Source organism: Vipera ursinii (genome assembly GCF_947247035.1).
Source record: "Vipera ursinii genome assembly, chromosome: 2".
In the NCBI taxonomy this organism is placed as follows: domain Eukaryota; kingdom Metazoa; phylum Chordata; class Lepidosauria; order Squamata; family Viperidae; genus Vipera; species Vipera ursinii.
In genome coordinates, this window is record NC_139513.1 from 121,347,431 (window position 1) to 121,360,824 (window position 13,394).

At 37.6% G+C, this 13,394-nt stretch overlaps 1 protein-coding gene across 1 annotated transcript in view; it reads left to right on the forward strand.

Moving 5' to 3' along the window:
- Positions 1-5,270: 5,270 nt before the first annotated feature.
- Positions 5,271-13,394, forward strand: part of GRIN2C (glutamate ionotropic receptor NMDA type subunit 2C) — a gene marked incomplete at both ends in the record, with an annotated part of 56,207 nt that continues 48,083 nt past the window's right edge. Inside the window, one exon of the mRNA XM_083353399.1 lies at positions 5,271-5,678. Within this exon, the coding sequence (XP_083209525.1) occupies positions 5,271-5,678 (408 nt within the window). The remainder of the gene's footprint in view (positions 5,679-13,394) is intronic.

Here is a 13,394-nt window from a genome sequence, read left to right on the forward strand (position 1 = left end):
TATATTTCCAACAAAAAATGAAGCTACAAGAATATATGGCAGAAGATGGCAATATAGTAATGATGATAATAATTTATTATTATACGTTATGACCTACACTATCTGAAATAGCAAATCTCTTTACATAATTTCCTTCCAATATTCCATTGGGCTGGAAAAAATAACAAAAAAAGAGTCTGGATTTTAACAATAGAAATATAAATAACTTTCAGAAGAGAAAAATAATAAATATAATAACTGAATAGTGAGGAATATACTGTTTATAAAATTAAAACAAAGAAGTAAAAACTCTTTCAGTATTTCAGAAGCAAGAAATAGTTGGACAATGGGATAACAAGGGATACAAGGATTATAAGTGAAAATTACATAGGATTGGCCCAAACTTATCTTTCTCTTCCTCTTAGCACAAACCACTTTGTGGTTTTTCCCACTACTGTCACATTCCCTGCACAGCGCTGCTGAAAACCTTTAAGTTGCCCACAAATTTTCTTAACCTATAACCAACAACATTTGCCTATATGTACTCCAATTTTGTTCTCCTTGCCTTTCTCTCAAAATATCCTACTTATCTTTCAGGGCTTTCTGCATATTCGATCTGCTGCAGCCCTCTAATATTTTTCTTCTTCATAAATTTCTACAAGGGGATGGAGGGTTATTGCTTTTTATTGTTTTTATCCTTATAAGTTGCCTGGAGTAACTGAGAGTAAGTTGAGTGATCATATACATTTTCTTACATATACATATATATCATATGCATTCTTAAATTCTGACATCCCTTAATCCCAACATCTGGTGACGAGAGAGAGAGAGAGAGAGAGAGAGAGAGAGAGAGAGAGAGAGAGAGAGAGAGAGAGAGAGATTGGTCATAAAAATATTAAATACTTCTGGTTTGCTTTTAGCTTCTATTTATTCTTTTTCTTTTGAACAACGGTACAAGGAGGGGAATAAATGTAAAGGAGGAAGGAGCTGTTGTTCACCACAGGGTTTCCTCCCTTAAAGAGGAAATATAATTTTAATTTATTTTGTTTAATTATATATTGTTTATTTCCATTGTACAACACTGAGCCATGTTATGTTGGTTGGCAGCCATATCAATACTTGAAATAAGTAAATAAATTTAAACAAATAAAATATAAATACATTTAAAACTGTTACTTATGATTACTGAACTCATCAGAAAATAATGTAAAACTGCTACCATGTTGAGGGAAGTATGGAAATTTTCTCAATATTACAGTTTAAGTTTAGTTAACAGCCATCAGGACATAATCCTGGATCCTCTAGAACAATGTCCTCAACCTTGGCAACCTTAAGATATATGGACTTCCTTCCAGAATTCTGCAGCCAGTACACTGGATGAGGAATTGTAGGAGTTGAAGTGCACAGATCTTAAAGTTGCCAAGGTTGAGAAACACTGTTCTAGATTATTCTCATGCATTGGGCTTTTACATTTGTATCCCTGCTAAAAGAAAAACATAATTCAGCAAAAGAGGCTTCATTGGATATTAATGTTCCCACTGATATGAACTAAAATGCACTACTCTTCCCATCGGCACAGAAAGAGGGTAACACTCCAGTGAACTGGGTAATTTACCTGGTGACAACACTACCATTCAGAAGTGTTATCATTGAGATGAATAAGGAAATATTGTCTTTTACCTTAAATATGTACACTTTATTCAGTGTACAAAGCATCAGCCAATTTATCCTCAAGAACTTTGCACTGGATGAGGTGAGGGAGAGAGAAAAAGGCTTCATAGCTGTAAAAGCATCATAGTAGCCAGGATAAGGATAGGGAATAAAAATGGACTGCTTAATAGTTCTCAGAAAGAATATAAAGAAATAAAACATGAGCTGAGTGCATTGGTTCAAAGGGATTGTGAATCTATAGGAAATTGTACAAAGAGGAAGCTTCGAGATTGGCCACTGAGTGGCAATAGAGGGAACTTGAGAAGGGAAAGGATTCAAACTTAGAAGGAAAAAAAAGGAAAAAAAAGCTAAGTTTTTTTTGTGTGTGTGTGTGTGTGTTCAGCCGTATGAACTTTTGTGAAAGTAATTGAATAAAACATTTTGGGAAATAAATGCAGACGTTCACTACTGCAGTGGGTTTTGAATTTTTTTTTCCTTGACGTAATAATTGTACCCAGAGTTCTGTGACTTCTTTCTTTCCCCATTGTTGAGTGCTGGAGTTCTGTTGCTGTATCTTTTTGTTTGTGTGTGTATCTGAGAGAAGAGAGAATAGGCAGCCTAAATGGAGGAAAGGGAGAAGATTAGTCAGCCTAATTCTTACTCTTTTTAATGGGGGGGATAATGAAGTGAGTGAAAGATTATCCTGGGAGAAGTCTTCTCTGTGCATCCATTATAAGCCATTCTCTATTTAACCATATAAATATGCACAGCTTAATTTTTTTTTTAAAAAAAGCTGTTCTTGTGTGGCTCAGTGGGGATCCTTTCACAGGTCATCAGAATAACAATGTGAGCTTTTATTCAGAAAGAAACTATAGCTAGCTCTATTCAACCATTTTTTTGGGGGGGGAAGACTGAAAGTTCCTCTTGCATAAATGGACCTCAGACAATAGAGAAATAGCACCAGCCCCACTTGACCTCTCCCTATTTTATCAGCTTAGAAAACTGTTACCAGGTCTAATCTAGCCAGCGAAAAAGGCAGACAGATAGAAAGGAAGGAGGGGGAAGGAAAGAGAGATGCAACAGCTTCACCCACTACAGCCACCAGCCTCACCCCTGACCTTCCAAAGAAAGATTCTGGTCAATAGAAAAGAATGTTTTCTCATTTGACTTGATGGATTATTTTTCCCCCCCACAGAAAAGATGTTTAGGAAATAGAAGAATAGAATTTTATGAAATTCTTCTGGGAGGATGTGGGAATGTGGTGCTTAATAATACTTTAAAGCATTTATTGCACAGATGATTTTAATTTTATTTTTATCTTAATTTCTGTACTTATTATATGTTTTCTTGTTAGCCGCCCTGAGTCCTTCGGGAGATAGGGCGGGATATAAATCCCATAAATAAATAAATCCCATAAATAAATAAATAAATAAATAAATAAATAAATAAATAAATAAATAAATAAATCTCGTGGGCCTTTTTTGGATCGTAAAGCATGGGCAGCTGTGAGGGTGTTCAAGAGAAGCATAACAGGAACAAGAATTATACCCTTAGAAAAAAATATTTGTACCTCAGGGTTGAACTGGGGGTCTTTGGTGCTCTTTGAGTTTGGTGAGGTTTTTTTACAGATGCTTCATTACCAAACTAGGTAACATCATCAGTGCTAGCACTGATGTTGTTACCTATTTCGATGTTACTTAGTTTGCTAGTGAAACGTCTGCAAGAAAACCATCAAGCTCAGAGAGCACCAAGGACTCCACAATTACATCTTCTGACACCTTCCAACAATAAAATAAGCTTAAAAGTATCACAAACTAGAACTGGATTTGAAGTTTGAAGTACAGTGAGAAAGTGATAGCTTCTTCAATAGACAAAGTGATTTTCAGAATACAAAAAGAAAAAAAAATTGGTGAAGCAGTAGCCAAAATATGAAGATAGCGAGAGAATTGAGGGGGCAATAGATGTAATGATGTAATTGTATAAAAGGTGGCTGTAAAACAGAATACAGAATGTCAAGAGGCCCTCCATATCTAGCCACACGTCTCACCAAAGGTGACTCTGGGTAGTGTACAAAAACAAATAAAACCATAGATAAAACCAACAACTATAAAAACATAAACATCATTTAAAAATAAATAGTATAAAAAAAACAGAAATACAAATCCTAGGGAAGAGAGGATAAGAATAGCCAGCTCAGCAATGGAGCCATAATATAACCAGGTCTTGAGGGCCTTGGAATAATGCCATGGCAGAGAAGGCACGTCTCCTGGGACCCACCAAATGAAAGTTCCCAGCTGATGGTACTGATAGCATGTCTTTTCTACCAAATCTCTTGGGACAGGCTTATATTACCAGGGAGGGGCAGTCTCTCTGATATCCTGGCCCCATGCCATGAAGGGCCTTATTGATCGAAAACAGCATTTAAATTAGACATGAAAGCAAACTAGCAACCGATGCAGCTCATGGAGTAGAGGTATAACATGCGCTGTTCTAACTGCCCATGCTGCCGCATTCTGTACCAGTTGAAGCTTCTTGATGCTCTTCAAGGGCATTTCCATATAGAGTTCATTGTAATAGTTCAACTGAGAAAACAAAGGGAAAGCCTTAATAAGGATGAATGAAGGACAATAAGGAAAATAGAAATGGGGGAGGGAAACGTGATGAACAGAGGACATGCTTAATTATAAAGCAGGGATGGATGAGGCAAGGGTCTTGGATTAAGAGAGAATTGGAGTCAGTAGGGTTGAAATGCTAGATAGTTCAAATGTTGGGCTAGGATTGGGAACCAAGGTTCACTTCGTACATAAAAACACTTTGTGTAATTTTGGACTCTCCCACTCCAATTGACCTCACAGAATTGTTATTGTAGGATAAAATGAGGAGACATCCTTATGGAAGACCCCTTGAGAATGGAGAAATGATGGGTTATCAATCTCAGAAGCAAAAAGCTTAGTAGTATTTGATAGAATTTATTTTTCTATAACTCAGGACTGCCTCGCCCATTATATATTCTTAGATGCTTATTTAAGACTTTCTCCTAAGTCTACAGATAAAACTATAAGTGTCCAAATAAGAAACTATTCAATGTTAGAAAATCATAGATTACAGTTTGATCTAGTGTATAAGGCACCAGACCAGAAATTGTGAGATCGTCTGGTCCTATCAGGTGCAAAAAAACCAGACCTGCACATAGAGAGTTTAAGCTAGCTACTGTTGTGGTTATGCAGTGACTCCAGGCTAACTCTGTGCTTGATCCCTGCTCCCTGTCAGCCTGGGTGCTTCTCAACAAGTCCTGTCTTAGGCATGAAAGCTGTATGGATGACTCTGGACCAGTCACACTCTCTCAGCCAAATCTACTTCACAGGGTGGTTGTTGTGGGGAAAATAGGAGGAGGAAGGAATATCGGTATGTAATAATAAAAACAGGATATAAATCAATAAATGTGCTTCTCCTAGAGCTGTGGTTGACTCTCCGGGTTCTGTATGCTAAGAGGCGTAGATAGGTTTCTTGAAATACACTGTGTAAAATAGTTTCCCAAGATCCAACTAATAAAACACATCTTCTGTATTTCCACTCATTCCTCCCTTGGATGCTTTCCATAATTTATCTTTGTTCTGACTTTCAGGGGCTCCTTAATGGCCATGGACAAAACATTGGCAAACACCCTGGTGCTGTCTATGGTGCTGGGCTGTTCAGCTGCCCTAATGGATACTTCGGTGCCAAACTCCAGGGAACCTGTGGTAAACGTGGCTGTGGTTTTCAGTAGCTCTTCATACTCTCTCCATATCCGGAGCCGACTAACATACCAGAGCTTCCTGGACATGCCTGTAGAGGTCCATCCAGTCACCGTGGTGGTCAACGACACTAATCCCAGCACACTCTTGACTCAGATCTGTGACATGCTCTCCAGCACAAAAATCCATGGAATTGTCTTTGAGGACAACATTGGTACAGAAGCCGTGGCACAGATCCTTGATTTCATCTCATCCCAGACCTATGTACCTATCGTTAGTATCAGTGGAGGATCTGCTGTAGTCCTTACACCTAAGGTGAAATTTCATTGTTATTCTGGGAAATTGAGCTGGAATGGGCCTGTAGATTATTCTCAGATACTTCATATGTATTCATTTATTTATCTATTGTCACAGTTTTCTTCAAGATCATTTGGGATATAGATTCTCTTAACTTAAACAGTGGTATAATTCTGTTGCAGTAAACAACCAACAGTAACTGCTGTTCACTAAGAATCTGGCTTTTTGAAACAATACTGAATTTTGTTTATTCTAGACTTGGGTCACACTGTGCAATTAACACCTGCAAGTGCAAGTGCAAATTGGGAGGTTCACTAGTTAGTTAACTGGACAGGAAGGCAAAGCTTGGCAAGGGAAGCTGACAACAAAAGATTAAGCAAAGACCAGGGAAGACAGCCATGCAAGCTCCAGCCATATATCATGCAAGAATTTAAGTAGATTAGGCTAGGAAGCATCTCTGCAAGGCAAGCTAGGAACCTTAGACCAAGGATACCAAAAAGGATGTTATTTTGGGAACGCTGTCTTGAATACTGGCTGCCTTGGTGGTGCTGCATACAATATTTTGTACATTTACTCACTGATGACAAATCCATGGTCATGTTGTTATGCTGTCTGCTCAATTATTTAGAACCTATTTCTACCTACAGCCACTCCTTGCAGTTAGAGCACTTTCTGTTTTCATTCAAATGGTCTCTTTTTTAAGAATGCCAACTTTTTTAAAAAATGAACTAGCACTTGTGCCTATAACCACAGTGAAATGAATAAGAATTTAAAATGGAAAGGAATTAAAAAAAATCTCCCACCCTATCTACCAGGATGAAAAGAGCAAGACCTTGGGATTTTACCTAGAGGACAAGTTTGCCAAGATCAGTAAGGAGAAATGTGGAGGTGCTGATGTGAATTAAGGAGGTTTATTTCTGAGTGGTTAAACAACAGTCTCTTCCAATCGGATGCCTCCAGATTTGTTGGATTACAAATCCCCTTCTCCTTACCAGCTGTGAGCTACTGTGCAATAAGTCCTGTTGAATACCACATTGACTGAAAGGCTGAAATGGGAAGGCATCTCTTCCCGTTGAGAATTTTTAAAATGGGTGTGGGAACATCTAGGCCTCTGATTTTGGCATATCTATAAGAAGGAGAATGTTTCTTTTCTTCTTTTTTATAATATCTACAAGTGCTGGTAATAACATTAATGGCAGAGTGGCTCCATATACTTGGAATTTCTTTTTTTTTAAAAAGTAAGGTTCTTGAAGAAAATGTATAGAAAATAACAAAGCAATTAAACAGCATTATGATAAAGGTCCTTCAATCATCAAGTTGATCAATGAATCATTAAGCACAAGTAATCTAGTCTTTGGATGAGCAACTCAGAGAGAACATTTCAATTGCATTTGCAGTTCGGTATCTTATCAGACAGGATTGCTACAGTCCAACATGAGATCTACTAAGTATCTATAGCAACATTAATTCAGCAGGTAGCTTTGCTGAAAGATTCCTAACCTGCAGCCACCTCTGATACGATGAACCCCACCCCACAGCTGCCCTCCTGTTTCCAAGACCCCACATCCGGCAATCTAACTAAAGAGTTTCGGTTCCTTTTGGGGAGTTGCAGTTCTGATAGTGAAAGTGGATTGATCATTTATCTGTGCATGTCTTTGTAAGGGTGGGTGATATGGGGATTCTAAGCATAATCTGTATTGTGAGTAGTTTACATAAACTATTTAAAATCTAACTTTTTACTCTCAGAATAAAAAGGTGAAATCTATTCTTTAAATACCACTTCACTCCATATGTAAGCTAAGCCAAGTCATAGCCTTTATGCATGATTTCCTTCCTTCCTTCCTTCCTTCCTTCCTTCCTTCCTTCCTTCCTTCCTTCCTTCCTTCCTTCCTTCCTTCCTTTCTTCTTTGTAAGCCTATTTTTTATGGAAAAAGTTGTATTTTTATGGAATTTATCAAGTTTATAATGTTATGAGTTATGAATTATGAAGGTTTTAAGGCTATTCTTTTGATGGATAAGTTTGTAAGGCGATTCCTTTATGGCAGTGGCTCCCAACTTTTTCTATAACCCGCACTCCTAGAATGCTTCTGATATATTCTCACACCCCTTAGATAAGTTTGAAATAACAGCAATGAACTATGTGTGTTATATGTTATAAATGTAAAAGTTAATGTTAACGTTAAGAGTTATACAGTTGTAATATTGTGAGGTAAACACCGTGACAGGGGAACACGCGGGAGCTTTTGACAGCTGTTAAAAGCCGCCGCCAGCGAAGGTGCATGCGCAGCCATGTCAACACAAGCACAGTACCACGCATGTTTCCCAGCCACGCGGACGAGGAGCTGTCAAACACACTCTACAGCTGATTGGCTCTGGACTCCCGGCGGGAGAAGAACAGCCGCGGATTGGCCCAGCCGGCCGGCGGCCGGCTATAAAAGAGCTGAAGCCGAACACCTATTTGTCTGGTTCTGAATAAACCTGTTAGAGTTAGCCAGCTGTATCCGAGTGATCTGTAAGCCACCTCACTATGCATATAAACTATAATTTTGAAAAGTTTTTGCACCCCCTGGAATACCATGTCGAAAACCCAGGGGGTGCGAGAACCCCTGTTTGGGAACCCCTGCTTTATGTAGACAAACTATAATGTAGAATTATGGAAGTTAAGGAAGGAGGCCCAGTATTTGGACCATCACTTCACCAGATTATTCAGAATTCTTACAATGTGTACGTAGAAACTAATATTTTTGACAGGCAGGTCATCCAGTGTTCATTGAATACTGCTAAAACTATCATAGCAAGAAAATAGAAACTAATAAATCTTGCAGAATTATGGCAAGCCTTTTGATAACCGTTTATATTGCTGAAACAGGCAAAAAACTAGACTTCGTTAATTTTCAGGAATGGAGGAAAGTACAGTCAAAGGCTTGTCAATATGTAACATCTGTTTATTGATTTCTGGATCAATAAACCTGTATCATTGGGATGCAGTCATGTTGGCAAGCACAAAACCCTGTCCCATGTTTTGTTCTAGAAAAGCTGTACTTGTGTCTTAAATCATTAATTTAGGGCACATGCAACTACATTGCAGAGACTACTATAGGACACACTGAATTTTTTTGCAGATGGGCTATGCACTTAGGTAATTATTTTTAGCTTGCTCACCTGTCACAAGTGTCAATGGTGGTTACCGTCAACTTCTCACAGGAAAATAGGGTATGTTTCTCTGTGCCTTGTTAGCAGCCAACACAATGTGGTTTTATTTGTCTAAGATTGATCCTAGATCATTGTGTTACGTATAGGCAGAAGAGCCCATTCAGACATGATTAGAAATAATGAGGATATTCTTCAGCCTGTTCCTCTGGCTTGGCCTGATCCCTGTTAATAATCTTTCCCATATCAGAAAGTGGCCCATAAAGTCATATATAGGACTGTGCAAAGGTAACTAATGACATTAACAGAGGGATAGAATCAAGATCAAGTGAAGTACTAATACCACTTTACAATGCTTTGGTAAGGCCACACCTGGAATACTGCATCCAGTTTTGGTCACCACGATGTAAAAAAGATGTCGAGACTCTGGAAAGGGTACAGAGAAGGGCAACAAAGATGATTGGGGGACTGGAGGCTAAAACATATAGGGAACGGTTGCTGGAATTGGGTATGTGTAGTTTAATGAAGAGAAGGGTGAGGGGTGACATGATAGCAGTGTTCCAATATCTCAGGGGCCGCCACAAAGAAGAGGGAGTCAAGCTATTCTCCAAAGCACCTGAAAGGACAAGAAGCAATGGATGGAAACTAGTCAAGGAGAGAAGCAACCTAGAACTAAGGAGAAACTTCCTGACAGTTAGAACAATTAACCAGTGGAACAACCTGCCTCCAGAGGTGGTGAATGCTCCAACACTGGAAGTTTTTAAGAAGAGACTGGCCAGCCATTTGTCTGAAATGGTATAGGGTTTCCTGCCTGAGCAGGGGGTTGGACTAGATGACCTCCAAGGTCCCTTCCAACTTTATATTATTATTATTATTATTATTATTATTATTATTATTATTATTATTATTATTATTATTATTATTATTATTATTATTATTTCTTGCTCTCCAGTCAAAAAAAGCTTTAGGTTATTGAAAGGAAATTTCTAACTGGAAGCAATTTATCCATAGCAGCTCAGCAGCTTGGCTGGAGATGATGTGTTTGTGGCAGTAAATGGCAGAAATATTAGGTATACTGTCCACTTGACTATTCTAAAGAGCAAGCTTGCTACATGGAAGCAGAGAATGTAACAGCCTTATTTAATTTGTTATCTTCCAGGTACATTAGGCTTTGGTTCAGATATGTTAATATCTGACCAACCATAAGTAACTAGCCAGCATGAGTATTGGGCTGAATTAATCTACACTACAGAAAGTCACCAGTTTCTTAGCAGCTGTTCACGTTCATTAACTCAGTAGATCTTTGTCTGTTTTGGAGATAGTTACAAAAGTTCCTTCTTGGCGGTCTTTCTCATGTCCCACCTTACAAAAAAGTTTTGTAGAAATGTGCCACATGTTGTGGATGGTTTTTGAATTGCGTTAAGAAAGTATGCTGTTTTATGTAGTCATGAATATATTTCTGTGGCTAGTTATTTTAGGAAAAGAAAAAGTAAGTCATTATAAAGATTATCAATTATGGCAATATGGTGGCATCAGTGGTAGGTAGAGGACTTTTGTTCTGCCCAGTTGTGGAGGAAAAATCCATTTCCTCTCTTCTAAGCAGGCCACCTTGCAAATGACCATACTTTTCTCCAGGCATGCTAACAATATAATCCAAGTGATGCCTTTGACTGCGGATGGGTAGAATTCAGGCTTGTGGTATTTACTTTAAGATATTTGCTGGATAATTAACATACATCAACTGTTTGCATAATAGCTCATTGAGGCATGTTAAGGAATGAAATGTTTGATTTAAGTCTTGCAGAGATTTAAGGCACTTGAAATTAAGAAAGACTACATAGTACTCTGAGCATATCTTTAATCCCAGAATATGCCAGAGATGGGCTCTTTGTTTTTTCAATTAAAAATCCATTCTTGTTTCACCACAACTTCCATTTCATCATCAGCATCAGCATCTAGAGGGAGACATGTTTATGATCCATCTTATTTAAAAAAACTGCTTTGCTTCCAAGGATCACATGGAGTATGGTTACTGATGTTAGGATGTCAATGGGGGAGAACCATTTCAACCTTTGGGGATGGGTGAATATTTTTAGTGCTTGAAAGGATGAAATAGTGCCTGAAGCCAATTCTTTAGTCCTGTAAACCAATTGGAAAAATTGGACCATGTCTTGTTGCTTTTCTGGAGTTTTAAGGAGATGAAATAACTGACTCTAGTTCCCCCTTAAAATCCTCAGGTAGACACAAAAAATCAGCCTCACCTACTCTGAGAATATTCTCAGGGCCACAGAAGTGGTGTTGAAGAACTACATGTGGCCAGTGCTTTAAGACACAGATTACATGGATCTACTGTCCATTTTTATAAGGGAAGGTTTAATAGATTTATGAGCAAAAGAAAAAGACTATATCAAATTCAAGTTAGACCTTAAAATATTGGGCATCTATTCCATTTTAGGGAACAAAAGAACTCAGGCTTAACTTGACACTAAGTTTGACTTTGTTTGACACAGTAATCCCAGCTAAACTGGGATGTAGTCTTCGCATGTTACAAACAAGAATTCCTAGAATTGGTTATATATTGTATGATGTAATACCATTCAACCTTTCTATAAAATTAGCTGCTTCTTTCTCTCTCTCTCTCTCTCTCTCTCCCTCTCTCTCTCTCTCTCTCTGTGTGTGTGTGTGTGTGTGTGTGTATGTGTGTAACTAAGCTTTGTCAATCTTTGGGTATGCAATTTCATATCTGTTTTGCCATTATCATTTCATTCAAGTATTGTGATAATAACTGTGCCACTTGTTTAAACATCACCAATGTTGTGAAGCATTGGTTGTATTCACACAACAGGCTCCACTAGGTCAGTTGCATAGCTTTGCTAGTTTTAATTGTTTTATGTATTCATCTCTATGTGTGAATGGTTAATGTGGATAACCTCAAGTTAGTTGCTCCAATGTATTATGAAAAAACAAAAAACGGGATAATTCAGTAACCAAACTAAATGGACTGTATTTAGGTGCCTATGCTTAAATTTCACTAGAATGTGTATATTTCATAGATAGGAAACTTAAATGTTCCCTACGACTCCTAGATATTCCATTTAGGTAGGTGCATAAGTAGATCTCATTTAGGTACTATGGCTATCTATCGCTATCTACCTATGCACGGAACCTGCATTGTATGGAGAACTGAAGATTATATGGAGGTGCTTTAGGTCAAGTCTAATTAAGACTCCAGGAAGCTCAAGAATATCTGCACTGCTTGACAGCAGACAGGTGGGATTTTGATGTGTGCCTCTCTGTAGAGGTGGAAAGGAGCGCATCTGGTTCCTTTTGTCATGCAAAGCATATGCAATACTGCTGAACTATGTCTTCCCTAAGGAAGATGGCTGCAATTCTGAACCAATGATTTAATGTTATTGGCGTGCTTATTTTTAAAGGAATAAAATCTTCTTCCAGGTCTTAGCTGGCTTATATTTGATTGCAACAATATGTTTTGTTCATAATCGTTACCTTCATTGCTAAATTAATTCGGGAATTACAGAACAATGACACATTCCTATTCTGAAGAGATACCTTTTTTTTCTGCGAGAACATTTTATTCCCCCTGCTATCTCAGGTCCCCTTTTTAAACAAAATACTAAAAGTTTTAATTACAATAGTAAAAGATAAATCAAACCAAAAGGGGGGGGGAAGAAAGAAAAACCCCAAGAAAGCAACTTCACACCCTCATCTTGACAGGTCTAAAGAATTTCCCGGTCTCTTCGCCTCCTCTTAATTAACAGATACGATGCTCTTCTTCCCATAACTCATCTCTTAACTATAGGCAAATCCAATAAGTAATGTTCTCTCCAATCCAGGTGTCAGCAAAACAATCCAAACAGAGTCTAAAAATATTAATTAACATATATAAAATGCAACACTCCACATCTCAACTCTTAATAGTAAGCATATGCACATTTAGGAGGCATAAAATGGTCCCACTATCCTAGTTTGAAGAAAAGACTGAAATTTAACATGACAAAGAGGAATAATTTCTCCTTTAAAGAGAACAAGCTCACAAAAAAATCCTCACTTTAAGTGAAAGGACAGTTAGAGACAAAAGCAATTTAAATACTGTCATATTAGTATACATAAAAGTACAGTAACTGTACTTAAAAAGGCTTAAAAATCTTGTTAACTGTAAGCTTGCTGTTTTAGTTTCTGAGACAGCTTGTCTCCCACCTTCACTGCCAATTTATTTCATATTATATCTTTGATTTCTAATGGTTCATTTGGCTGGGATTGTTTTAGATCTCTCTTCTTTTAAAGAAAAACAACACAATTTATTTGGAGATTACAGTAAGTTGCTCTGAAAAGTTATGTGGAGCTTCCATTTGAATTTCTGCCAGCAACATAAGCATACCCCCCCCTCCCATTTTCTAAATGATTAAAAAATAAATGCACATATATTAAGGGCTTAATTACCATATGTGTATTTTAAGACTATAGCTTTTACTATAAAGAACAATATACCAAGGATAAAGATTGATATACTATCTTGGCCAATTCGTTTAGAAAACTCTTAAAATTTGATAAATGATCTTTGTA